Raw genomic sequence first — 24,848 nt, 5'->3', positions numbered from 1 at the left:
CTCCTCCACCCGCGGATGCCAGTTGCCCTGAAAGCAGAGAAAGATGTGGAGAATTGTTCAAGTGATTCAGACTCAAGAGACCTGAATAGGAGGCCCAGGGCTGGACACCAGCCTGCGCAAAGGCCCTGCGGCAGGTAACAGGGAGGTGAGACTGGGAGACTGACGAACAGACCAGGGGATTCCCTGGTGGACAGGGCTGCGGCAAGCTTCTGGAAGCCTCATTCCCTGCCCAGAGTCTCTAGCACCAAGCCCAGGACTGCTCCACTCTGGGGCCCCATCCCTTGTTCTCCTGGAGCTGTAGGCCTTACCCAAGGGCTCAGTGCAGGGTCTGTTTGCCAAGCCACTCCCCAAGCACAGACTTCTCAGGCACAGTGGAGGCACTCGCTGTTGGTTTTATTATGAACCTGATTCTGAAAGGTTAGGCCTGGTCCTGCTAGTTGGCCACTCAGCTGGCCCCGTGATTTCAGCACACACTGACGGCTTCAAGGGGGCCCAGACCCAGGCTTCTCTGCCTATAGCTACTGCTCTCACCTTGGGCCTTGACTAGCCGGAGGATGGGGTAACCTGTGTTCCCCATGCCTCTGGGTCAGACAGTCCATCCACAGGGCTCAAGTCTTCATCTCCTGCTGGGGAGACTGGTCCCCAAATGGGAAATCTTTAGATGGGCTCATGTCCCACTGGGCTATGGTGAGCCCCTCCTCTCCCCTCTCCCGGGCCTGGTGTCAGGGCGTCTGGCTGATGTTAAGGTGGTTTCCTGGTCTCCTTCCTCAGCAGCGAGCTGGCAGCAGCCAAGGCCCCACCCTGGACGAACCTCACGAAGTTGTCTCCAGCCAGTGGCCCCAGGGCATACAGGCCCTCCTGGTTAGCGCTCTCATAGGTGAAGGGATCCACATCAATGGGGTTCCTCTTGGGGCTCAGTGGCTGATCTGGGTCTATGGCCAAGTCAGCACCTGCCCTGGGGAGGTAGGAGAGGTTGGGGTGGGAGCCAATGAGGACCAGCACCATGGAGACTCCGAAGAGCTGCTGGCCCCCTTGTGGGTCCTGGAACACTGCCTGGTGGTCCTCCTTGAAGAGCAGCGGTCGGTGCTCAGGGAGGCTGCGGTAGCCCTGGTAGGGGCTGGGTGACAAGATGGATTGATCGCGCATCATCTGGTGTACCTTGTGGTACTCAGGGTACAGCATCTTGGGCAGCTGGTTGAAGACCAGGCCAGGGTCATGGACAGACCGGCGGAAGGCATGGATCACCTGGATGTTGTAGTGGCGAGCAAAGAGGACAGCGTCGGCTGCAGACAGCCCAGCGCCCACGATCAGCACCGGGTCTGAGTTTGGGTTCACAGTGCCTGCCCGCAGGGCTGCCTCCAGGGCTGCCAGCTCATGGTGGACAAAGGGCAGGGTCTCTCCTGGGATGCCTAGCCAGGCTGGGCTGTCAAAGGTGCCCGTGGCCAGGACCACGTTACGGGCCCACAGTGAAAAGGACTGGCGGCTGTGGTCCTTGGCAGTCACGTAACCTTTCACTTGGAAGAGGGGGCTGGGTGCTTGGGCCTCGGGGCTGCCATGGTCAGACTTTGCTTGCTCCACAGCCGTGACTACGGCGCCAGACACAAAGTTGTGACTTAGACCCTTCTTGGTCACATAGTCCCTGTAGTAGTGGGCGATGTCGCCGGCTGTGGCTCTGCTGTTGCGGAGACCCCTGAAGAGGAAGCAGATGTGGGAGCTGGTGTCAGAGACGGGCATGGAGGCAGGCAACGTCCGTGGTGACAGCATTCCCAGCTGCAGTCAGGCTTCTCTGTCTCTCCCTGTCCCTTAGTTCCCCTACTTGGGAGGCAGGGTGGTGAGTGTTTCAGACCGTGGGGGATTCTACAAGGTTGGGTGAAAACCAAGTGCCTAGACTGGAACTTAAACAAGGGAGTAATATGTCCGGGCTGGCCAGCAGTGAAGCCATTACCAGCACTCTGGAGGCTGAGGCAGGAGGATCACCAGTTTAAGGCCAGCCTTTCAAGGCAAGACCTTGCCTCAAAAACTCAAAATATAGTAAGATCTAACATCTTAGATATCATAAAGTTCGGAATGAGGTCAAGGGTCTATGCAGCTAGAGTCGAGAGCAGGGCTGTACTGGAGGAGGGGAAGAGGGGGTGAGAGGAGAGCAGAGGGACAGTGGGCAGTGGCCTCTGAACCCGGCCTTGAGTACCACGGGCAAGGCACTCTTCAGTGGTACTCAAGGTTTTCGTACCCCTTTCTAGGTGAGCTCCCTCTACCCCCAGCTGAGGCCTGAACCTGGGGCCTTGGGCTTGCTAGGCAAGTGCTCTACCACTGAGCTAAATCCCTACCCCTCAACCCCGTGAATCCCATTCTGAAGTGTGAACTTTAAAATATCCCACTGAAGCCCTTAGCAGGTCCCGGGCCACACAGGAAAGGCCTGGGTTTTGGGGGGCTGCTTTATTTCTGCTGCCATTTTTATTCTGTCTTGCCTTTCCAGGGACAGTGGCTGCAGGGTCTGTGACACTGGGGGGGGGGGGGGCTTGGCATAACCACAGACCTCCCTGCTGCATGCTTCCATGGCTGCAGTTACCCAGTGCAGGGACACGTGGTGTACTAAGGGTGACTCAGAGGTCAGGATGCCCCCCAGGCTACCCAGGAGCTGTAGAATTTGTCTGTCATTCTCCCTCCTGTTTTCGCTTTTGTTTTGTGAAAACTGAGAACTGTCCTAATGGGCTTTCTGCAGGAGTGCTTCTCACAATGGCACACGGGAGAGGGAGAGAGGCTGGTGGCTGGCAGTGGATCACTGGGGTACGGTATTTGCTGAACCAGGGACAGGGCCCCTTTAGGAATATTACAGAGCCATGAAAAGGGGGGCTACAAGCTGTCGCTTCACCATAAGAGACTTCTGAGAGGTGTTGTGCACAAGGCAGGTGAAGCATATGTTCCTGTTCCTATGCAAACCTGACATCCCTCCTCATCTGTAGGGACAGAGTCCACCGGAGCCAGAATTAGAGAGACCACTTGTATCTGTCTGTAGGGGAGTCTCCTCTGCCAGCCCAGACTCTGGGGGACCCCTTACCTGCATTTCTTCCGCATCCAGTCCTTGACCTGTAGGTCTGGGAGACTCATCCACTGGCCCTGGCTCAAGGTCACCATGGAACCTTCAATGGACTACAGAGAAAGGAGTTCTCAGGCCCAGCCCTGACAGATAGTGACCCTCCCCAGGGTTGGGACAGCTGGCAGGAGAGCTGACAGGGGAAGAAAAGGAGGTATAAGGGAGAATGGGTGGTTCCAAGATGACACTCACATGCCAGGCGCCCCCAGGGAGGTTCCGCCCCAGGACGAGGTGGGGAATAGCCCGTTCCTTCTGCTGCTTCCAGGAGAGCACAGAGTCCATGCTGCCTCCAATGTCTGTGTCGGGGCGCAGGAGGGCATCAAAGAGCAGGGCCACAGGGCTCTGGCTTCGGCCTTCAAGGCCTTCGGAAAGATAATCCAGATCCTGAAGATGGGGCACAGGTCAGGGGGACCCCCAGAGGATAGCAGAGTCCCACTCTGAGGCTGAGAGAAACTGGTGACTGTCACTGTGGTCCCTCTGGGAGCCCTAGGCAGTGAGTGTTCTTAGAGGGAGTCCCTTATTGGGGACCATGGGTCTGATGCATAGACAAGACAGCTGACATGGCATGTGGTCTCGGGAGAGAGCCCAGCTGCTCTGTTCCTGTTTTATGGTTGATGTGGTGGGCTCCTCTGTTCTGTGCTTGGCCTTCCCGGGAACCCTGGCTTTTCCCTAGAATACCCCTCCCACGCTCACGTGTCAGACTCACCTGGTCCAGGATGGAGACCCCTGGAGCCTCAGTCAGCTTCCTCTGCAGCAGGGGATTCGGGTGGACGGCACCTGGCTTCACGTAGGGGATGTGGCCAGAGAGCAGGTAGGACAGGCAGATACCCGAGGGACCATTGCCTGCAGAGATGAGGGGGGGGGGGAACGGGGGTCAGGGGGGACTCAGCCTGGATGGCTACTCCTTCAATCCATGAAACATTCACCAGGCCCTTACTCTGTGTCGGACGCCATGTGTAATGTTGCTCAAGAAATAAACTCTGAACAGTGGCCGAAGGCTGCCTGTATGAAAGGTTTCTAAGCGCACTTCCGCAGTGTTATCAGGGAGGAAGCGGGCATAGAAGTTAAGTGGCCTATGTTCACACAAGGCTAATCAGGGTTTCACACTCAGAGATGACAGACCCTATAGCTGCACAAGCCTGAAACTCGGGAGCCTGGGCAACAAAGTGAGCCCCAAAGTAAAACTAAAAGGAGGATGGGGGTGTGTCTCTGAGGCAGGGGTGTTAGTCTAAGCCAGGAGGGCTGAGACTTGGAGGTAGGTGACAGTCCATCAGTGGAACGGAATGCTTCAGGTCCTGTGTGTGGGGTGATGGCTATGCTGAGTCTGAGAGGACTGAAGTTCCTGCTAACTGGCCCAGAGCTTCCTCTGCCAGTCTTATCTCTCCCTTGGTCCTAGTGCCCTCTGTCTGTTTTTCATTTTGAAAATGTCCGTTCATGTGGGTCCACCTGATGCTAACATTCTCTTTCTCAGTTTTGCAGAACTGAGAACAAGAACCATGGGCCCCATCTTTGTGGGCATCCAGCACAGTTGTGGACCCGGGGTCATGGTACAATGTTTTACACAAACAGTGCTGGCCCACTGTGCTGGTAAACATACCAGCTTCATCTGAAGACAGTCACCTAGAGGCCAGCCACCCCGGGGTCCCCAGAGCATCAGTGTGACACTTACCGATGATGACCACTGGCAGGGGCTCCGAGCTGCTGTCCCTGAGGGAGTCACGCCTCCAGGAGCTCATAGCTGGGGTTGGAGTTCAGCTTGAGGCTGGCAGCTGACCTGGGGGGGCAGAGTAAAGAGAACCCTGTGTGGTCAGGCTGGGGGACACACAGCCCATTCTCAGCTCCATTCTGAGCTCACTCAGCTCAGCGTGGAGTGCAGGACCCCAGGCGGCAGCCACAATGTGCCTCATCTCTTCTTCCTCTCCTCCCGCATCCTCATCCTCCTTCCTCTCTGCATCCAACGTCCAGCCACATGGGTACCAGGGGCCATGATCTCTACTGAGCCTTATGCTATCCATCTCCCCCACTTCATCTCAGGGAGGGGACCTTTGCCCAGTAAGTGGGGGTCGGGGAGAACAAGACAAGATGACTTCTTTGGTAGGTGCAATGCCACTGCCCCACTGGCCTACAACAGTAGCTTCCTTACTGCTGACACCGGCTCCAGACCTGAGCCTCAAGAGGCTGTGAAAGCAGAATATTCTGGAACACCTGCTTGGGTGGATTTACTGCCGGGAAGGCCCTGCCTGACTTCCTGCTCAGGGTGGGACTGGACTTTGGACTTGGGGAGACTCTTGACAACTGAATTTGGGAAAATGCCAGCAAGCCTGGGGGTCTGGAGTTCATGCGCCCTCTGCTGGCCACAATGCCTAATGGCTCAAAGCGCCGGAGCAGCGTTCCCAGGCTGGCAGCAGGAGCCGGGCAGCCTCCCCCAGGAGTCAGCCCTGAGTTCTTAACGAGGGGACCACAAACAACGTTGGACCGCGATGGAGGAGCAGGGGTGACGCGCTCTTCCAGTGACCTGTCCCTCCCACACTGACCTTGGGCGGAAGCTACTGGTTAACTGATTAAGCGAGGCTAACTGATGATTAAGACTCTGGGCCATCGTGCGGGTCCCCAAGAGCTGCAGATTCACCTGGGGGCAGCACACTGGCCTGAAGTCATATCCCCAGAACTCTTCCGGAGGAGGTGGAAATCTGGGGGTTGTATATGGACTCTCTAGTTTGGAAAGTGGCCGGCTAACGACGCACCTTTCCGAACACAGCTGAGACTTGTGTGCCGGGACACAAAGACCAGCACCCCCCACCAGGCAGGTCCAACCAGTCCGACGGGACAACTGACCTCACAGTACCTTGTGTTGGCATTCAGTGCTCCTCTGCAGGTGACTGTGAGGAGCAGCCCACTAGTGGGGCATGACCCTGCACCTCCCTGTGGGCTCATAGGTGAGCGAACCATCTTTCTGACCTCAGTTGTGCTCAGGCTTGGGACAGCTTCCCTGACCTGTAAAGATGGGCCCTATGTCCCCAGCCCCTTTGCGGCCCTCCTCCTCCATGAGAGTGCAGGTGACTTCCTGCTGATACCGGAGACCACAAGGCCTTCCCCATGCAGGGCCTAAGAGAATACTGGCCTAGCATGACCGATGGCATAACCGCAGCAGCCAACGCCAGGGCACTGCCAGACTTCTCGTTTTTTGTTTGTTTGTTTTTTCGAGACAGGGTTTCTCTGTAGCATTGGGGCCTGTCATGGCACTAGCTCTGTAGACCAGGCTGGCCTCAAACTCACAGAGATCCACCTGCCTCTGTCTCCCGAGTGCTGGGATTAAAGGCGTGTGCCGCCACCACCTCCTGGCTTGCCAGACTTCTGTAGAGCTGTTGGCACTTGAGGTTCAAACCCTCTACACACACGAGTTTATGCTTATAATATTTATCCGGGTGTTAAAAGTGCTCTTTCTGTAGCTACCAATTTACCAACAGAGAGGCTGGGCCTAGAGATCTTGCTGCCAGGAGCCTGTCCCCCCTTCTGTCAGCTGAACTGGACTTGAGTGGGGCCACCCCACTCTAGAACCCCGTCTATGCTCCTGCAGGTAGAGGAGGCCGGAGGTTCCTGGAGAGTGTGGCTGTTCCCTTTGCTCTGCTGCAGATTCTGGCCCCAGTGGCCTGCCATAGAGTCAGTTTCTCACTGACTACAGGTGCTTAGAGCCTTGGGGACTCAGGCTACAGCTCCTGGAGGGCAGTCCCCTCCCCAGTGCACTCAGAGTACAACAAAGGGACTGGGGTTCCCCCTCCCGTGTTCAGTCTCCCCAGGAGCAGCAGCAACAACAGAGGGTAACATCCTGGTGGGGTGTTTCCTATGCATCGGCTCCTTTAGTCCTCATGACAACCCACTTCTCAGATGTGGAGACTGAGGCTCCAGGGGGAAGCCATGCTCCCAAAGTTTCAGAGCAAGCAGATAACAGAACTAAATTTGGATCCCTGTGGGCAGAACCCTACCAGACATCCCAACACCCCTGAAAAGAGCATGCCAACTATCCCCAGAGAACCAAGGTGCCCACTCCTTCCTTCACTGCAATACTCCAGCATACAGCCCCTCATAGGTGCCAGCAGGAGGCACTTTCCACACAGGCCAGATCCAAGGGATGCCCAAGTTGCTCCACAGGAAGTAGGATGGGCTAATACACTGGAGGACTTTGCACCCCAAGACCAGGCCCCTTTCCAGCACAGCTGGCAGATGCTTCACCTGGAGCAATGGGATGCCATACACATGAGGTCACCAGTGGGCCTGGACCCCGGAGGTCACATCCTCTAAGGCGCTCACCCTCACAACCACCCACAAACACCAGCTACAGATCTGTAAAGCCAAATAGCTTCTCCCTGTTTCAGCTCCACCCACAGGCTTTAGTTTGTAGAACTGGAAAAAGACGCCTGGTTTTGATGGCCTTGAACCCTTGATCCTCCTGTCTGCACCCCCACGTGCTCAGACTACAGGAGTGAGCCCCCCCCCAGTTTAGAATAACCCGCTTTTAATATGATGGAATCTGTCTGAGCCCCTCTGGCTGGGCAATGCTGGCAGAAAAGTTAACACTCTTAAGTTGCCGGTTTGAGGGGCCAGGGTGATGGCTCAGCGGGTACAGCGCTTGCCCCACACCAGGAAGACCTGAGTTCTGATTCCTCATACGCCTGTAAAAAGCAGGTGCCTATAATCCCAGATCTGGAGGGAGGCGCCCTGGAGAACACTGGCCAGCTGGTCGAATCAATGTGCTCCAGGTTCAGTCCAGGAGAGCCAGGGAAATGGCTCAACAGGTAACTTGTTGCATCAGGGTGGTGACCTGATTTGATCCCTAGGACCCACATAAAGATGGAAAGAGAAAACTGACTCCTGACCTCTGAGGGTTGTTGTCTGACCTCTACATATGCTTTCTCTCTCTCTCTCTCTCTCTCTCTCTCTCTCTCTCTTTTTTTTTTTTTTTTAAAAAGAATAAAAAAATAAGGTGGTTTCCCATTTAAGTTCTAACCAGGGCCAGCCTGGTCTACACTGCAAGTTCCAGGACAGCCAGGGCGACACAGAGAAACCCTGTCTTGAAAACAAACCAAGATAAATAAATAAATAAAAAATAAAAGGAAAAAAAAAAAAGGACAGTGATTGAGGAAGTAGCAGGGCATCGACCTCTGACCCCACAGGTATGAGTTCATGCACATAAAAATGAAAAGTAGAATTTTTCAGAAGTGGTGGTAACTGTCCTGGTTGTCACACTGTAAATATTTCTGAGGTTATGAAATTGTCACACTGGGGAGGGTTGGGGTCATGTGCCACTGGCCTCTAAGACACCCAAGAGCTGAGGTTTCTTATCCTACACAGAGAAAGAAACTGAGGTGGGGTGGAGGGAGGCATCTTGTCTGGGTCTCGCAGCCTAGTTTGGTCCCCTTCCTCTCTGTTCCCAAACAAAGCAACAAGTAACAGTGACAGCAGCCAATGACACAAAGCCCTGGGGCGTGAGGAAGTGTGCAGGCAGCCAAGGATTACCTGGCCTTAGTCACAATGAACACTTATTCCAAGTGCCCGCCCCATCTGAGCCCAAGATTCCTGATGCCCCACTTCCCGGGCCCACTACTTTCTCCTGGCACCTTCCATAAGCTGAGTGCCCGGGAACCCTTGGCTGTGCCCATCTGTGCCTGGTACACAGGACATAGCACCTCATTAGGCTGTAGACACGGTGGTCAAGGAGCAAGGCTAATCACTCTTCTTCCTGCCAGAACAGCTATTCCGTGGGCTGGATGAGGCCGTTGGACTTGGGGCTGTTGGGGAGAGGGGCCAAGGGACCTGGCCATGGCCATGGCTGGGAGGAGCAGGGAGGACTCCCAGAGTCCTGCTCAGGGACCAGACTACTTACTGCCCAGCTCCAGTCTAGCTGCCTCTGCCTCACGGCTATCACTTCCCACTCGCAGCCTTGCCCGGGCCACTCACTCACCTGATGGGCAGTAGCTGGAGGGACCTGGTGAGCCTAGGTTGGCAGGACACTCAGAGGAACTTGGTCACGGTGCCCAGCTGCGGGAGCAGGATGCCCATTAGCCCTGGGGATCCCAGAGGCTGCGAGAGGCCCAAGGCTAGCAGGGGTATTTCACTACGGGGCTGGGAGGAGGCGGAGGCAGAGGCGGGGCCAGGAAAATCACTTTCATAAGCATGAGTCAGCAGGGGCCCCTGGGTGAATGAACTTGCCCCTGGCCAGCCTTAAAGGGACCCTGCTGGTCAGCCCCCTCCACCCCACTCCCGGTCCTGGGCTCCGCCTAAAGGAGGAACTAGTGATCCTTGAAAGAGATCACTTGGTCTCTTCCCTATGGGAGGGACTACTTTGCCATGTGCGATTGAAATGCCTGGCCTGTTGGCCCCTGGAGTACAGAAGGCAGCTCCTCCAGCTGGCTTCCACCCCAGCTTTTGTGTGTTTGTGTGTGTGTGTGTGTGTGTGTGTGTGTGTGTGGTGGGGGGTGCAGAAAAAACCCTCAGGCATCAGCCTGACCCCTGCAGTCCCCACTTTGCAACTTCCTGGTTGGAGGTTCTCGACAAAGCTGTTTCCCCATCTGAAAACTGGGGTTCAGTCTGATTCCTTCCTGGGTTGGTGTGTGTGTGGAGGTCAGGGGTCATGCCACCATTTCTCTGGTCCCCATAGACGTCCCTTCCTGTAAGGAGTCACACCGTCTGTGGAACTGCTCTTTGAGCTCTCTGGATGGCACCTGGGTCCTCCGGTGCCACTGCTTGCTGCATACCCGGTCTGGAGTAGCACTCTACACAGGTGTTCAGGATTTGCCCCACAGAAGAAAACTGGGCGGGACTTAGGTCACTGCACAGACCTTGGGGGCCATTACCTGTTTCTGTCATTATCATGGTCCTCTGCCACCAGGACCAGGACTCAGGTGGGTGTCAGGCTCTTGCTCTAAGAACCAACTTTGAGAGACTCCAAACACTCTCTAATCAAGAAAGTGGTACTTTGACGCAATTTTCTAAAAAAAAAAAAAAAAAAAAAAAAGAGCAATACAAACACCAGATAAAAGAAATCTTCAGTTGTGAAGAGAGAGACAGGGTCCCACCTTGCAGGACAGCCTCCAGTGGGAGAATCTTGGCTGCTGGCACACATTTTTATTTAAAACTTTGATATTCTGTTTTTCTTGCATTAAAAAAAATTATCATTCAAAATCATTCAAAATGCCTGGGGGAACAGTTCAGTAAAACCTGTGCCTAGCATTGCACGAGGCCCTAGGTTCAAGCCCTAGTACCATTAAAAAAAAGGTCCCTCCACATAACCCTGCATGCCCTCACTATGTATGTTTAAATCTGGGCTCAGGGATGGGAGATGGCTCAGTAACAGAACACTTGCTTAGCATGTTCAAAATCCTGGATTCAACCCCCCAGTACTGCTACACACACACACACACACACACACACACACACACACACACCTCTGAGCCCTCCTTTGAACTAGCAGTCTCAATGGGAGAGTCTGTTGCTCCCCAAGGAGCACACAGGGTCAAACCACAGCCTGGCCCAGGGCACCTCTTGCAGGGGGTGGGTGAAGATGGAAGCCATCCTGAATGAATAGGTAGGAGACAGTGGTGGGGTAAGCAAGGCTAGCTGCTGACCTGGGTTTAGGAGAGAGGCTAGGTACCTATAGCTCACAGCCCAGGCATCAGTTCTTGGAGGCTCTTTCCTCTTCCTATCTGGCCTCCTCCCCTGGGGGGATCCTGGGCTGTGATTTTTGCTTAGGGCCCTGTGATCTTAATCTTGGTTTAATGCTCTGGTGTCTTCCTTAAAATCCCTGGTCATTTTTTAACAAGGGAACACAGTGTACATTTCCCATTTGTACTCGGTCTGGCAACTTTCCTCAACCTGAGTGGGAGCCACCCTGGGCTGAACTCTTCTGGTGAGACACTCCCCTCAGGGACTTCGTTTACCCAGGGCTCTGATGCCGTGGCCCACTGGATCAGGTCATGGACGCTTCAGGGAGTCCCTGCTACAGGCCTCAGCTCAGTGCAGGTGTGCTTCGTGACCTGGCGTGAGGGAACCCTCTCTCCACACCTCTACAGACTCAAAGGGTACTTCCCACACATCAGGACCCAGAGTGGGGCTCTGAACTCAGAGATCCTGAGGGCACAGTTGCAGGGCACAGGTGTGCCACTGGGTCTGGCTGCATTGCCACCCCTCCCCCCTCCCTCCCCCCACCATCTCTTATTTCATGCCCCACAGGGCTTGGCTACAGCTTGCCCATGCTTTTGGATATGGAAACCAAGGCAGAGAGAGCATGTACCCAGGATCGGGACTCCTAGTTTGGAGCCTCGGTTGCCAAGGGGGAGACTGGAGAGGGCCAGGGGCTAGGGCCTGGAAAGCCAGGAAAGCGGGACTGACTGGCCTTTCTCCAGGCTGGCCCCGCCCATGGCTCTAGCCCCGCCCATGGTCCTGGTCCCTTACTGGAGTTGGCTGATGGGCACTCTGTGGACTTTCTCCTCCTTCCTTGTTTACCTGTCCAGCAGTTATCAGCAGCCGAACCAGAGAGATGAAGATAGATACAGATGCCAGAGAAAGCAGACCAAAGGGCACTATCTGAGGGTTCAGAGGGGACCTTGTGTAGTCAGCAGGCTGACAGGAGTGGGCTGCTCCTCAGAGCTCCTGGGAGTATCTGGGTCCCTAAAGGTCCTCCCTACTTGGGAAAGCAAGCAGGCTTGCCAGCGGAGCCACACCAACTCCAGACTCCTAAGAAATGAGCCTTCAGGCCAGGTGCATCCCGAGAGGCCGGCTTACCCAAAAGCTTAGGAGCAGGGAGGCTGAGAGTCACCTTGTTCAGGGTTCTTGCCTTCTGCTCTGCAACTCTGGCTATAAAATGTGCATAAGGCAATGACAGCCTAAAGAAGGCATGGACACAGGGTGGAAAAGGCTTGGGGAGCTGGCTCGCTGTACACGCCAGAGGACCTAAGATCAATTCCATGGCATCTATGTAAAAACTCTCCTTGGTGTCACGTACCTGCAATTCCAGCGCCGTGGTAGCAAAGACAGGTGGATCCTGGGGGCACTTGCTGGTGGGTCAAGCTTGATGAAATGCCGAGCTCCAGGCTCAGTGAGAGATTCTGCCTCAAAGAACAAGGTGGAGAGTGATGAAGGAGTCTGATGGCCTCTGGCCTCGCACCTGTACACGCGTACGCACGCTTGCACCAACCCCGCCCACCAGTAGGGTAAAGTGTCACTCATAATTTTTACACTGACTTCATGTTTTTTTTTTCAAGGCTGCAGATCAAATCCATGGCTTTGCAGATGCTAGGCATACGTCAACCACTGAGTGCATCCGAGCCCCGTGGATCACACACGTCAGTGCCAACAGGGAATGTTGGGGTTGTAGGCTCAGCAACACAACACTTGCCCAGCACACTGGGGGCCTGGCTCCCACCCCCAGAGCCACGGGAACGAGCTCACATAGAATCAGTAAAGGAGATGTTTGCACAAAGGTGGAGTCTCTGAGGACGCCTCATCCCTATTTCCCTCAGAGCATCCCTCCCGCTCTGGGGTCCTCTGCAGGCACTTCAGACATCACTGGCCTCGGTCAGAGCTGGGGTGGCAGGAGCCTGACACCTGGTCAGTTCGAGGATCCACTAACCAGGAGTGTGAGCTCCTTGGAACATGATGAAGGGCTGGGCAGAGTGACTTCTGGGACTCAGTTTCCCTGACACTACTGCAGCCACCATAGAGCTTCCTAGGTTGCCAAGGGCAACGGGTGTGAGCTGGGGGAAGGGCCTGGTGTGGGTGAGGGACTTGGACCTGCTCTCAATACTCCTGAAGACTATAGATATTTCTCTCCCCCTGGCCTATCCCAGAACCACCCAGCAGATCCTCTCTCCACCCAGCTTCATCCCTTCTGGTTCCCAGGAACCAGGTGTTGTGAGTAGAAGCTCTTATACAAGGCTGCTACTCAGAGAAGGCCATCTCAAGCCTAGGGTCACAACATACAGTGTGACTGGCAGCAGAGCTGGGTGGCTCCCAGAAAAGGCTGGCAGGGAATAAAGCAGTGGTTCTCGGGCTGGAGAGATGGCTCAGAGGTTAAGGACACTGACTGTTCTTCCAGGGGTCCTGAGTTCAATTCCCAGCAACCACATGGTGGCTCACAACCATCTTAAATGAGATCTGGTGCCCTCTTCTGGCATGCAGGCATACATGGCGGCAGAACACTGTATTGTATATGTAATAAATAAAATCTTTAAAAAAAAAAAAAAAAGCAGTGGTTCTCAACCTGTGGGTTGCGACCGCCATGGGGCCCCTGCATATCAGAGATTTACATTACGACTCATAGCAGTAGCAAACTTACAGCTATGAAGTAGCCATGGAATAACTTTACGACTGCGGGGGGTCACCACAACATGGGGAACTGAGTTAAAGGGTCACGGTATTAGAAAGGTCAAGAAGCACTAGAATAAAGGAGAGATAGAGGCTCAGGTAGGCAAGTGTCCAGTTCCTCAGGCCGGTGAGCAGAACTGTGCTCACTCGCTAGCACAGTTAATTAAGTAGAATCAGTCTACTTAATTCCCAGTGAAGAAACTGAGGCCCTAAGCAATTGGAAGCCTCAGTTGGGACAGAGCTGGGTCCATGACCCCCCGCCTAGGCTAGGGCTCTGGCACCAGCAGCCCAGGCCCTTCCAGCACAGGACACACAACTAATATTTATTCAGGCTCACAATGTCCATGGCCTTGATCCTCAAATTCATTAAGTCTCTTCTGCAGTTCCGAGGTGGCCAGGTATTTAGCAATGACTTGTTTACAGATAAAGAAGCCCACAGGAGCTTCCTGAGTCAGAGTGGGGTGAGGGCCTTTCACTATAGCCTGTCTGCCATGCGACACCAGGGACCCAGTGTGGGTGGCCAGTGCCTGCCTGTGCCAGCCTACTTAGGGATCAGCACTGTGGGCCTGTAGGGAGATTGCTGAAGATGGGGACTTAGCCCCCGCCCCCCCGGGGGGGGGAGGAGAGAGGATGAGCCCCAGGGGACTAGGCACACAGGGAGGAAGCTGGGAGGCTCCAGGGCCTTGCAGCTGCGGCTTCCTCTATTTGCCTGGTTCCTTCCTCTTTCCCTTAAACAGCAAGAGGACAATCTGCAGGAGAGTGAGAATATTTGCTCTAGTGTCTGGAAGGCAGCGAGAGTACAAGGGTCCAGCCCAGGCAAGCAGAAGCCTTCACTGTGGCTTCAGGATTCTGGGTCCATTTGTTCAAGTCATGTGACCTCAGGCAAGAGGCTTCACCTTTGTGGTCTATGCCACCTAGGAGATGGGAGACCGCTCCAGTCATGCTCCTTGCAGTCCCACAGACAGATTCAGAGGTACATTGAGACTCCCTGGGCACCACAGCTTAGCTGGGGCAGCGCTATTAGAACCCAGAGACCATTCTCTGATGCTCCAGGGTCCTCCTACCTCAGGCCTGGGTCTAGGGAAGAACTACAGATTAGCAGTCACTGGGATGATGGTCACACATATACCAGACCCCTCCCCCTGTGGTCCACCTCCTTGCCAACCACAGGAAGTCATGGGGCCTAAAAGAAAGACATTTTTTTTCTGTGAGCTAGGCCAGCTGGACAGCAAGGTCATGGTCACTCAAGGGCCTCGGGGGAAGTCCCAGGAACTGCTTGGTTTTCCTGACAATGAGTTCACTCAGCGGAATGCTTAAATCCATCCTGGGTTCTCATCATTCTGGGCAGTCCCCATCAGAAAGGGCACTCACTGATCCACAGGGAGCCGCAGTCACACCACTGAGAGCAAACACTGCACACCCCTTCCCCAGCTACCTACTGGGAACAGGGCAGTCACCACTGGCTGTGCCCAGATGCCAGGATCTTGCAGCTCTTAAAAATGCAAGCAGAGTGGCAGAGGCAAGCAGGCTGTGTTTGCTACAGGAATGAGAAGAGATCATGAAACTGCATCGATATGGGGTCCCACAGATCAAAGAGGGAAGGAGAGCAGCTGGAGGGACTGCTGGTGCCCAGGCTTCTACATGGGTGGCTTTGGCTTTGGCTTATTCAGTATGAGCATGGAACCCAGGGTCTGTCTCACCAGGCTGGACAAGGGCCCCACCACTGAGCCACATACCCAGCCCACTTATCAAACTTTATATTTTGAGATAGGGTTTCACTAAGTTGCCCAAGCTAGCCTTGAACTTGGAATCCTCCTGCCTCAGCCTCTCTAGTAGCTGAGATCACAGGACTGTGCCACCAAGCCTAAAAAGACTTTTTTTAAAGGAAAGGCAAAAAGCGATTTGGCCAGACAAGCATTTTCTGTCCTTCAATTAGATTCATGCATGCAGAGGGTCTCACCTGTCCAGCAAATAATCAAATGTTCATTGAATTAATGAGTGAGACTTGCTCCTCTGACCCTCACTCCTCCCCCCCCCCACCAGTGTAGCCCAGGCTGGCTTTGACTTGCTGTGGATCCCCCCCACAAGGAGAACCTTGAGCTTCCTATCCTCCTCTCTTCACCTCCCAAAGTACCGGGATCACAGGCTCCTACCACCATGCCTGTTTTGCAATTCTGGGGAGGGAACCCAGGTTGCATGTGTGCTAGACAAGCATTCTATACATCCCTATAGGTCTTGTGGCTTTCCAGCTTTTCTTGTTGACTGCTAGAACATTCTGGAGCACGGTGACCCTACTGATGTCACATTACATGACCTGGTTGACTCCTATGATTAAATCTTTGGCAATAATTTTTAATTGGCCAAAGGTGAAGACAGCCCTGCAGCTACCCTGAGACCCTTCCTCCAGGAAGGATAGCCTTGTTCTAGTCACGAGGAGTCAAAAGAGTTGTCTGAGAAGTCAGAGACGCTGAGCTCCATCTTGGCTCTGGTCTTGCTAGAAACGCCTACTTCTTCGAGTCTCCATGTCTTCATCTGCAAGGCGGGGAGAGCAATGCCTGCTGCCCACTGTGGCGGGTTTCTAGCTGTCACCCTGTAGGTCCTCAGCAGAGGGTAGAGACCCCTCCCTTCTGCTCAGCCCCTTCTGACTCACTGAGTGGCCTGCCATTCCAAACGCCTAACCCTGTCAACCCAGGCTTGCCAGGATTACCGGCTCCCAGCAGGTTAGCTGGGCCCAGGGAAGCTCAGCCACTTACACTGTTCCAAGCCTTCTTGACAGTTCTGATGCTTGATCACCCTTGAGAGCCACAGCAATCCAGGGTGAGACCTCCACCTCAGGCCTCAGTCTTTGACAAACTGCAAAAGAGTGACAGTTGCCTGACCGAGCCACTCTGGGGACATGGGCGAGGCCCTAGGATGATAGCTCCTGGCCCTGGCCATGGGAAGGAACTCTGTTGGACTAGGCATCTGCCTCCAGGCTTGGAGTTTCAGCACAGGCCTCCCACCTCCCTTGCTATGTGTGAGTCATCAGAGGGGACAGTGGTTGTTGGGGGGCAAGGACCCAGGCACTCTGCAAAGGAGGGGTCTGCAGACCTTAGGCTCCTGGCTGTCTGACCAACATCTTCCCACGTCCACTCCCAGCTAACAAGTCGTGACCTGCTCAAGTTCATTGCTCAGGGAGTTCCAGGAAGCTGGGCCATCGAACTGTTTGCTCTCCGGCCCACACAACTGCTGCCCATTGGTCCCCTTCTTGTTTTGGTCCTATGTGCGGTAGTTAATAAAGTCTGTTGTTTGTTGCCTTTATCGGACTCTGTAAACTTCACAGACCTTCTTTCTAAGGCAGGTAAGGCCAGTGACCTGCCGAAGGCCACAGAGAGGGCTGGCATTAGCTTTGGGCCTTTCTCTTCTCTACAGAAGAGCTTCGATACAAAGCATGGGAATGGCCCGGGAGGGTGGCTCTGGGCTTCAAGGCTCCTGTGACAGGATGTGGGAAGCAAGAGAGGCTATCTCAGTCAGGTGGTGGTAGCACACGCCTTTAATCTCAGCACTCGGAAGAGGCAGGCAGATCTGTGAGTTTGAGACCACCCTGGTCTACATAGTGAGTTCTGAGATAGCCAGAGCTACACAAGAAAAAAAAAAAGAGGCCTAGCCCTTCATACTCTTCCCCACTTAGACCCTGCTGCCTCCCAGGCATCCCTGCTGTCCTGGACAACTTCCAGCTCAGTAGTGCCCGATGATGGTCCACAGGATGTGACCTAGAGACCCAGCCCCAACGCTCAAGGCTTTCTTGAGTGAGGTGGGCACTCTGTCTGCATTCTGCTGCTCTCTGTCCCAGCCTCGTGTATGCTGCCTGGGCACACTTCCCTGGGTAAATCTCTGCTTCTCCTGCTGGGATGAGCAGGGACAGCCCCAGGTGTGGTATCTTCCAGCTGCCTGTGCCTTGGGCTCATGCCAAGTCACCTACCGGCAAATCCCACATGGACCCAGCTGGCTTCCATTTGTCAAAGGAGACCGTGCGAGCCAACAAGTGTGTCTTGCCTAAGTGTTGTGTGTCAGGGTGATAAAAAACAACAAAAGGGAGCTTTGGAAAGAGAGCTGGGAGGTAGAGTGGGTGGGTTGGCTGGAAGCCCTGGGGAAGGTTCTGTGGCAGGGCAGAGGTGGTCTGTGGAGCTAGGCAGAGGGAAGACAGGGCAGCCGCTCTATGACAAGCCCCTGCTGGGGCTAGGCAGATCACCCGAGGAAGCCTGAGGCTGACAGGGATTCCAAGGTTGGGCCGCCTGGATGTGGGGGCTGGCCCTGGGAGGTGGGGATGGCACCAGAGCTGGCCAGCGAAAAGGTGATGGGGTTTGCACTGGTGCACTTGGGCATGAATTACAAAGTCAAGCATGAGCGGCAATAGTGTCCTACAATGTGTTGAGCCACCGGTGTCCCAAAAGAAAAGCCCAGATTAGTGGCCACCCTGGACTCCTGTGGTGTGGACTCCACTAGCAGCGGCTGACCTGTCAGCTGGGGCTGACCACAGGCTGCAGATGAGTGGAGAAGTCCGTAGGGCAGGCATGACTCTAATGGGGCATGGGCAGGAGGACACCCATGCTGCAGGACAGAGCAGGAGAGGGCGAGAGCATGAGAGAGCTCAAGTTGAGTCATGGGGGCTGTTGTGAAGCCTGTCTACCTGTCCAGCTGTCCACAAATCTAGGACATGGGGGGCATGGAGCTTGTAATAGTGTGGGCGCCTGCTTTAATGGCAAAAAGATGGGCACAAGGCCCTCCCAGGCCCACCAGGGTGAGGAGAAGGGGCCTGGGTGGAGCTGAGAGATGGCTTATTCTTGCCACTCTGGAGAAAGTCTGTGACTGGCTATGCTTCCCAGGGCTTGGACTCCGCCTGGTTGTGATCCTGGCATGGCCTGGTCCTCATACCACACTGGCAAGGATCTCTTAAGTGGCCTAGAAGTACCCCACTAGTTCAGACCAGGGTGACTCGTGACTTAGAGAAGGAGCCACTGGGATGAAGCAGAGAAAACTAGACTGGACAACAGGATCACCACCAAGACTGGCTGCCAAATGGGATGAAACCTGAGGTGGGTGGATTTGTCAGAGGAGAAGAGGCTGGCTGCCCAGGCTCTGCAGCTCCCTCTCCAGACTTGAAGCAGAGAGAGCCTCCTTGAGGGTGTTCTTTGTCTGGAAGGATGGTTCACATTCTGGGCAGAAGCCATACAGTCACAAAGGTTTCTAAGTCGTTGCCATCATCTCCAGCATCATTGCCGCCACACCTTCATGACTGTTCACGATGGAGGCCGCTCTGCAAGGTTCCCTTGGGGATCAGGGACACACCCATCTTTAAGCAGGGACACCCTTCTGAGCATGAGTTAAGACACTGTGGGAGCAAGGGGCCTTGGCTGAGTAGCGGAACCCCCTGCCCTACTGACACGGCCCCGCTAGGCAGGATCAGGCAGGCCCAGGATCTTGGCCTGCTTTTCTTTAGCCTAGTGTGCTGGCAAGTCTGTCCTGTCCTGCAGCCTTGGCTGCCGTGGCTTTCTACAAAGGCATGCCAGCGGCCCAGTCGGGCCTGGGCAAGCTTGGAGGCTGTGCACAGTTGGTAGGTACATGGGTAGAAGGTGGGGGCAGCCTCGCTGTCGGGGTTGGAGAGGAACTGTGGTCCACACATCCTCTTCTGCAGTCCATTCCCCGCTCATGGAGATGATACCCAGGCATGAAGGTCAGACACCATTTGCGCGCCTGGCTCTGCTGCCATCAGTGTGTGATCCAGGACAGGCCTGCTTGCTGCTGTCAAGGATTCTGGGTCAACTCCAGACCTCCATGACCTCCTTCCTACGTGTGGACACCATACTCTACCTTGTCAATAGGACAGTCCCCATCTCCCCAACCAAGGACGAAATAAGATCTCTCACCTTATACCCTCACCTTGGGGGTTCTGAGCTTGCTGAGCCCCAATACTTTGCCAGCTAATGGCAGGGTACAAAATTCTGGGCATAGGGCATCTAGACTCACAGGGAGATGACACCTCACTTCCTGGGAGGAGAAGCTGAGGTCTAAGCAGGGACAGGGTTACTCAGGATCAAATTCAGCCCTGTGTGCTCCACTTGAGTGACAGCCACCCGCTCTTCGAAATGGCCTAAAGTTCCCACTTCCACTGACTCAAAGACCTGGTACTTTGCTGTGCTGGGGACCTGTTGGTGGTGACTGCCTACGTAAGCATGGGAAGATACCCAGGCTGGCCAGGCTGGCCATGCTAGGAACAGCCTGAGGAAGAGCAACGAGGAGGCGAGGAAAAGGAAGACAAAGAGGAGGAAAGCAAAGTCTGCCAAGCAAAATGTACCTCCACGTACAATTTGAAGACTGGAAAGGAAGAGGTTGATTGGGTCATGAACTTTGGCAACTGTCCCAAGGAAGCCTCAAGGTCACGGCTACTTCCTGTCCTCAGGAGGAAGTGGAAGCTTTCCTCTGGAGAGCTTTTCCGGAGAGTTCCATGTGCACATTGTATGTGCTTGTGTGCATGTTTGTCAATGCATGGGTGCATGTTGCATGCATGTGGGAGTGTGCATCTTCGTGTGTGTATGGAGCTGTGTGGGCCGGCAGTGGTGTCTCAGGTCTAGAGCAGGCTGTTAGTGGGATCCAAGGTCATAGCGTTGTGGCCCAGAGTCGGAGACTCCGCCGCTTCTCAGAGTGGTCCAGTTCCTCCTTTCTTCTGCGGCGCAAAGTCTGGTGTCAGCTGGGGAGACATGGGCCACACTCCTTGTACAGCCATTTCTGCAGGCAGCTTTGGGCCGAGGCACAGCTGGCATCATGTGTCCCTTTGCCCACTCTCAAGTGCAAGCCTCCTCTGGGTCCTTGTCAGGAGAAGGGGGCCAAGAAGGTGAGGCGTGAGCTCCATGGGGTGAAGCGCGGGTATCTCTGTGACCTCACCGCATTTGGGGAGGGCATGCCCGGCCCCCTTGGAGGACTTCCATCAGGCCCTCACTTTGGGTTTTAACCTCTTGCTGATGTATATCCCCAGTTTGTCGGTGCCTCCTCTCAGTGCTGGAGTAAAATGGGGCCACAGAGACCAGAACATTCCCTTGGCGCGTGGCTCTTTTCTCGAATCCCACACTGAGCTTTGAGGGGCAGATCCTTTGGGGCTGGCTGACCCTGACTGATATCTGGACTCATCCTTAGCTTGGGCCTGGCCTTTTCTGCCCTGACTTCTGACTTCTTGTTTCCCTCCCTGCCATGACTTTGCCCCTGAGTTTCTGGTTTCTGCAGACAGACAGACAGGCTTCAACTTCCTGTTCTCAGGAAAGCGCCCTTGACATTCCAGGCCTAGAACATCCTTGAAATACTGAGTCAGCCACGGTCCTGGTCAGGGCCAGGCAACGTGCACAGTTTCACTTGGCTTTGTAGTTGGCGTGCACTGTGGCTCACAGGATCACCGAACTCCACAGGGAGCCACACCCTTGGTCACCCCTCTGTTCTGGGTGGTACAATGTCACAAAGCCTCTGACCGTCAGGAGAGTGGGCTGAAGCAGGTAGGTTAGTCCTGACTGTGGGTCCCTGTTCACATCAGCAGCGCATGAGAGACACAAACCAGCTCCACACCCACTGAATCCCAAGCCCTAGCTGAAGGCCACAGTAGCTTCCCACAGCCCCCAGGATCCTGATGCCTGAGCTTCCACAGCCCCTGGTCACCCAAAACCCACTCAGGAAGGGACAAAGAATCCAAAATGAAGGTCTGTTTCTTCAAGGAGAATATCTTTTTGTTTGTTTGTTTTTGTTTTTTTGTTTTTTTTTCCCTCTGTGTAACAGTCCTGGCTGTCCTGGAACTAGCCAGGTTGACCTCAAACTCACAGAGATCCGCCTGCCTCAGCCTCCTGAGCGCTGGGATTAAAGGCTGCACCACCGCTGCCTGAGCAGAACATCATTATGTTTGAAGGCAGACAGCACATGGGCTGGTAGTGTCTGTCACATGAGCAGAGCAGCCACACCTCCAAGAAGGTCCATGCCAGTCCCCAGGTCAGCACTAAGGTGCTGCAGCCTTGCAAGGGGGGTTGTGACTTTCCTCCCAGGGGCAGAAGCTGCTTGCCAGTCATGTTCCACCAGCTTCCCCAACACCTAACTCCTTCATGGCTCTCTTCGAGTCCTAGGAGACTGCGCCCTGGGGAACCCCATGCCCAAGCACTACATGAGCTTGCTCTCTGGTTGCATTTGATCAAGGCAGCCATGGCAAGAGGTTGAAGAACAGGATGAGAGGGGCCAGGAGTTGGGTTCTGGCAAGTGCTTAAGAATCAGCTTCTCGGGGCCAGCAAGATGGCTCAGGTGGCAAAGGTGCCTGTGGCCCAACCTGACGACCTGAGTCTCATCACTGGGTGGGACCTACACAGCGGAGGGTGAGAACTGACTCCTGAAATTGTCCTCTGACCTACGCACATGTGCCATTCCCCAACAATAAATAAAAATCAACGAAGCCCTAGAAAAGCAAGAACCAGTTTTGGGGTGATGACGAAAGCTGTATAGTGTACTGCTTCCTGTGGTGTAACCTCCACCACTGGGTTCACGTGACCAGAGTGGAACAAGGATTCCATGACTGACTGAACACTGTTACTCCAAGACGTACAGCCCTGAGACCTGGCGAACTCAGGCAGGGGGAAAGTGGACAGGACCAGCTGGCCTGTCTCATCTTTATGAATGTGTGGATTTCTAGTTCATACCATTTAATCCTTAATAGCAGGTGTACTTAACAACCGAGTCACCAAGATTCCTGGAAACTTAATAACAGGCCCTAGATGCTGGGCCTGAACAGGCTGGCACTCCCGGGGGCCAGGGCAGTGCCTCCTCACTTGGGTGCCTGGCCAGGCTCCCACTGTGGTTCTGTTTTCCCTGTCAGACTGTCCCCAGGGCTCACAGCATTTGTTCTACAACCCCAAGTCAGCTCAAGCTTCCTGCTGCTCCTGTCCTTAGTGTGCCAGTGCCTCTGTCCCCTTGGGCTCCTCTGAGGGGGAGCGCTGGGGAGCGGATGGACGGATGCCCACCCAGCTGGTCTAACTGCAGCCACTTCCTCCATGGGCCAGCCTTCCCTGTGAGATTTCAGAATTTTCAGAATAAACGTCTCTGAGACCAAACAGCAGGAAACCACAGAGTGGGGTGAATTTGAGGACAGGAAGCTGCTAATCAAGGTGACATCAGTCCCCAGTAGGTACGACAGTCATAGGTCCTCTAGGGGGTCACCAGTTAACCATGAGGCTTGGAGACAGCCAATCATGGTCTGTGTGCCTGGCTAGGCATTTGACACACACACACACACACAAACTTTTGGTGATGGCTGTGAGAAGCTATGCACTGTATGGAGGCCCAATGTGGGCCACCAGCCAAGTGTCAGTCACAGAGACTCATTAACGAAGTCCTGGCATGTTCTCCTGTTGGAGAATCCCTAAGGCAGGTGGGAAGGGTGCCCAAGGTTGCACGTGAACACACGTGAACAGACTGGTAGGCAGAGTTTGCTCACTGGGTGAAGGCAGAAGACAGGGCACAGGAAGGGGCAGAGAGGATACCAAGGGGTCAGTGACAGCATGGTGGAGACCTGGGCCTGTCTATCCATGGCCAAGGCTGGTTCACCCGTCCCATCTGACCCAACACTCACTATGGATGCAATCTGAGCTACCCCTTGTAGACGTTCTCCTGCCTCAAGTATCAGAATTGACTTTATTTTCACTTATCACCTGGCCGAACACTGACACACAGTTTAAACGTGAATATTCGATCCCTGAACAGGCTGGTTCAGTGGCTTCTTTGCTGTACTGTCCGAGTCATTTTCACTGCCTGAGAGGGGGCATTCCTGGCCGCACTGGTTTGCCATTGTCACATCAGCCCTCAGCTCCTACACATGGCTTGTCTTTGAGTCTTTCTGCTGAGGGTGGAAGTGTCAGGGCAGGTGTGCGAAGGACTGAAGCTTCATGGGAAGGTGCGGGTAGGGTGGGGGAGCAGCAAACATTACTTCATTTAGCTCCGATGAATGCTCTCCGAGGTTGCACAGGGAGAAAAGCCAGCTTAAGGTATGCTTCAGTGAACTCCTGCATATTTACGAGCAGGGGGGTAAGGAGAAGGGCCAGGGTGACATGTGGGTAGATGCAGGCAATAGTGGCAGGGTCAGTGACCTGCCCTGTGGGATGGGTCAGCCAGGGCCGGCCTTGCTAGATGTTCCCTGCTGTGCCTTGGTCAGTCCACAAAGGTGACACCTCACGTGGGCCTCTGAATATCGAGTTATCGGGTGAACAAGAGAGGTTCTGGTCTGGGGAGGGAGGGAAGGGAGGAGGGCTGCTTTCTCTATGGCCTGAAGGACAGTGGAGTTCCAGGGGAGGGGCTAGGAAAAGCAGGGTGTGCCAAGGGCCTGGGGTCAAAGGGGTGAGTGTGAGGACCACCACAGGGCCCCACAGTGAACCAGAGTGGGCTCAAGAAAGGGCAGTGGTGACTACAGTTTTCTGCTAAGCGTGGTGGGGACCTGGGCCTGTCTGTCATGGCTAAGTGGTCCAAGCACTCTGAGTCTCAGTTTCTGTATGCCCAGGGAGGAGCTGAGGAGAGGAATGGAACCAGACCCGGGGCAAAGGTGTCAGCAACCATATTGTCATCTTTATTATCAGCAGGGAAGAGCTAGGTTGAATTCTAGGCCAACTGGGTTGGGTTCCTGGTCTTCTATCCAACTCTGCCCTCCCTCCTGCCTGACACTCGTTTTTGGAAGGCACCCCCTGCTAAGGCCCTACCTTCCTGGGTCCTGTCCAAACCTTTTGTGGTGAGCTGGTTGTCTCCTATCTGGCCCAAGTGTTTGCCCCCGTCCCCATGTCCACAACTGGGCATACTGTAGGATGGCCATGTCCTACTCTGGATGGCACTGAACCAAAGGTGGGTGGGCTGGTAATGACAAACCTTGCTGGGCTCTGAGGGCACTGGGGCTGTGGCTCTGGAGCTCGGGGACACAGTTTTCCCTCGGTGACACCCCGGCTACTGCCAGGACTGCTTATGGCTGGGTGTGGCTGGTGCTCAGGGCAGGCAATGTCGACAGGCAGAGGGCAGGGAGAGAAGCTAAGAGCAGAAGGAGAACCCCCAGGAGGCCCACAGGTCAGTTCTTGGGCTCAGACTGCTCAAGGTGAGGAAGCAATAGCCACCTCCATGTCACAGCAGCCCCCACCTCCGCTGAGTGTCCTCCCTCAAAAGTGCCTATCTCAGTGGCTCAAACAACTCCATGTAAACCCAGACTCCCAGGGCTCTATCCACACCCTGACCACAGGCTCCATGCTTCCCCTGACCAAAGGCTCCATGCTCACCCTGACCACAGGCTCCATGCTCACCCTGACCACAGGCTCCATGCTCACCCTGACCACAGGCTCCATGCTCACCCTGACCACAGGCTCCA

General features: G+C 54.7%; 1 protein-coding gene and 1 long non-coding RNA gene across 3 annotated transcripts in view; one reads left to right on the top strand and one right to left on the bottom strand.

The window, feature by feature from the left end:
* Positions 1-372: 372 nt before the first annotated feature.
* Osgin1 (oxidative stress induced growth inhibitor 1) lies at positions 373-9,212 on the bottom strand. The gene is made up of 6 exons (XM_050144167.1): positions 9,054-9,212; positions 4,764-4,868; positions 3,801-3,937; positions 3,287-3,478; positions 3,059-3,150; positions 373-1,690 (listed from the first exon to the last, which is right to left on the bottom strand). Exons 2-6 carry the CDS (start codon positions 4,828-4,830, stop codon positions 742-744), a joined length of 1,437 nt encoding a protein of 478 aa, XP_050000124.1. The 5' UTR covers positions 4,831-4,868; positions 9,054-9,212; the 3' UTR covers positions 373-741.
* Positions 9,213-16,768: 7,556 nt separating this feature from the next.
* The window catches only part of LOC126502850 (uncharacterized), a 17,621-nt gene continuing 9,541 nt past the window's right edge, over positions 16,769-24,848 (top strand). For both annotated transcript variants that reach the window (XR_007592069.1, XR_007592068.1), the window contains exon 1: positions 16,769-16,793. This is a non-coding gene — a long non-coding RNA (uncharacterized lncRNA). The remainder of the gene's footprint in view (positions 16,794-24,848) is intronic.

The sequence above is a fragment of the Alexandromys fortis genome, unplaced genomic scaffold, assembly GCF_014885135.2.
Source record: "Alexandromys fortis isolate MF-2015 unplaced genomic scaffold, M_Fortis_MF-2015_v1.1 scaffold_1, whole genome shotgun sequence".
Lineage (NCBI taxonomy): Eukaryota > Metazoa > Chordata > Mammalia > Rodentia > Cricetidae > Alexandromys > Alexandromys fortis.
Note: the sequence above shows the minus strand (reverse complement) of the source record. Positions and strands in the feature narration are given on the sequence as shown.

Excerpts from the sequence above, each read along its gene's own strand:
- Osgin1 (XM_050144167.1), bottom strand. The coding sequence starts at position 4,830 with ATGAGCTCCTGGAGGCGTGACTCCCTCAGGGACAGCAGCTCGGAGCCC. Across the intron at positions 3,151-3,286 it reads TCCCTGGGGGCGCCTGGCAT|TCCATTGAAGGTTCCATGGT; the intron begins GTGAGTGTCATC and ends CTTTCTCTGTAG. Across the intron at positions 1,691-3,058 it reads TGGATGCGGAAGAAATGCAG|GGGTCTCCGCAACAGCAGAG; the intron begins GTAAGGGGTCCC and ends CTTCCTCTTCAG.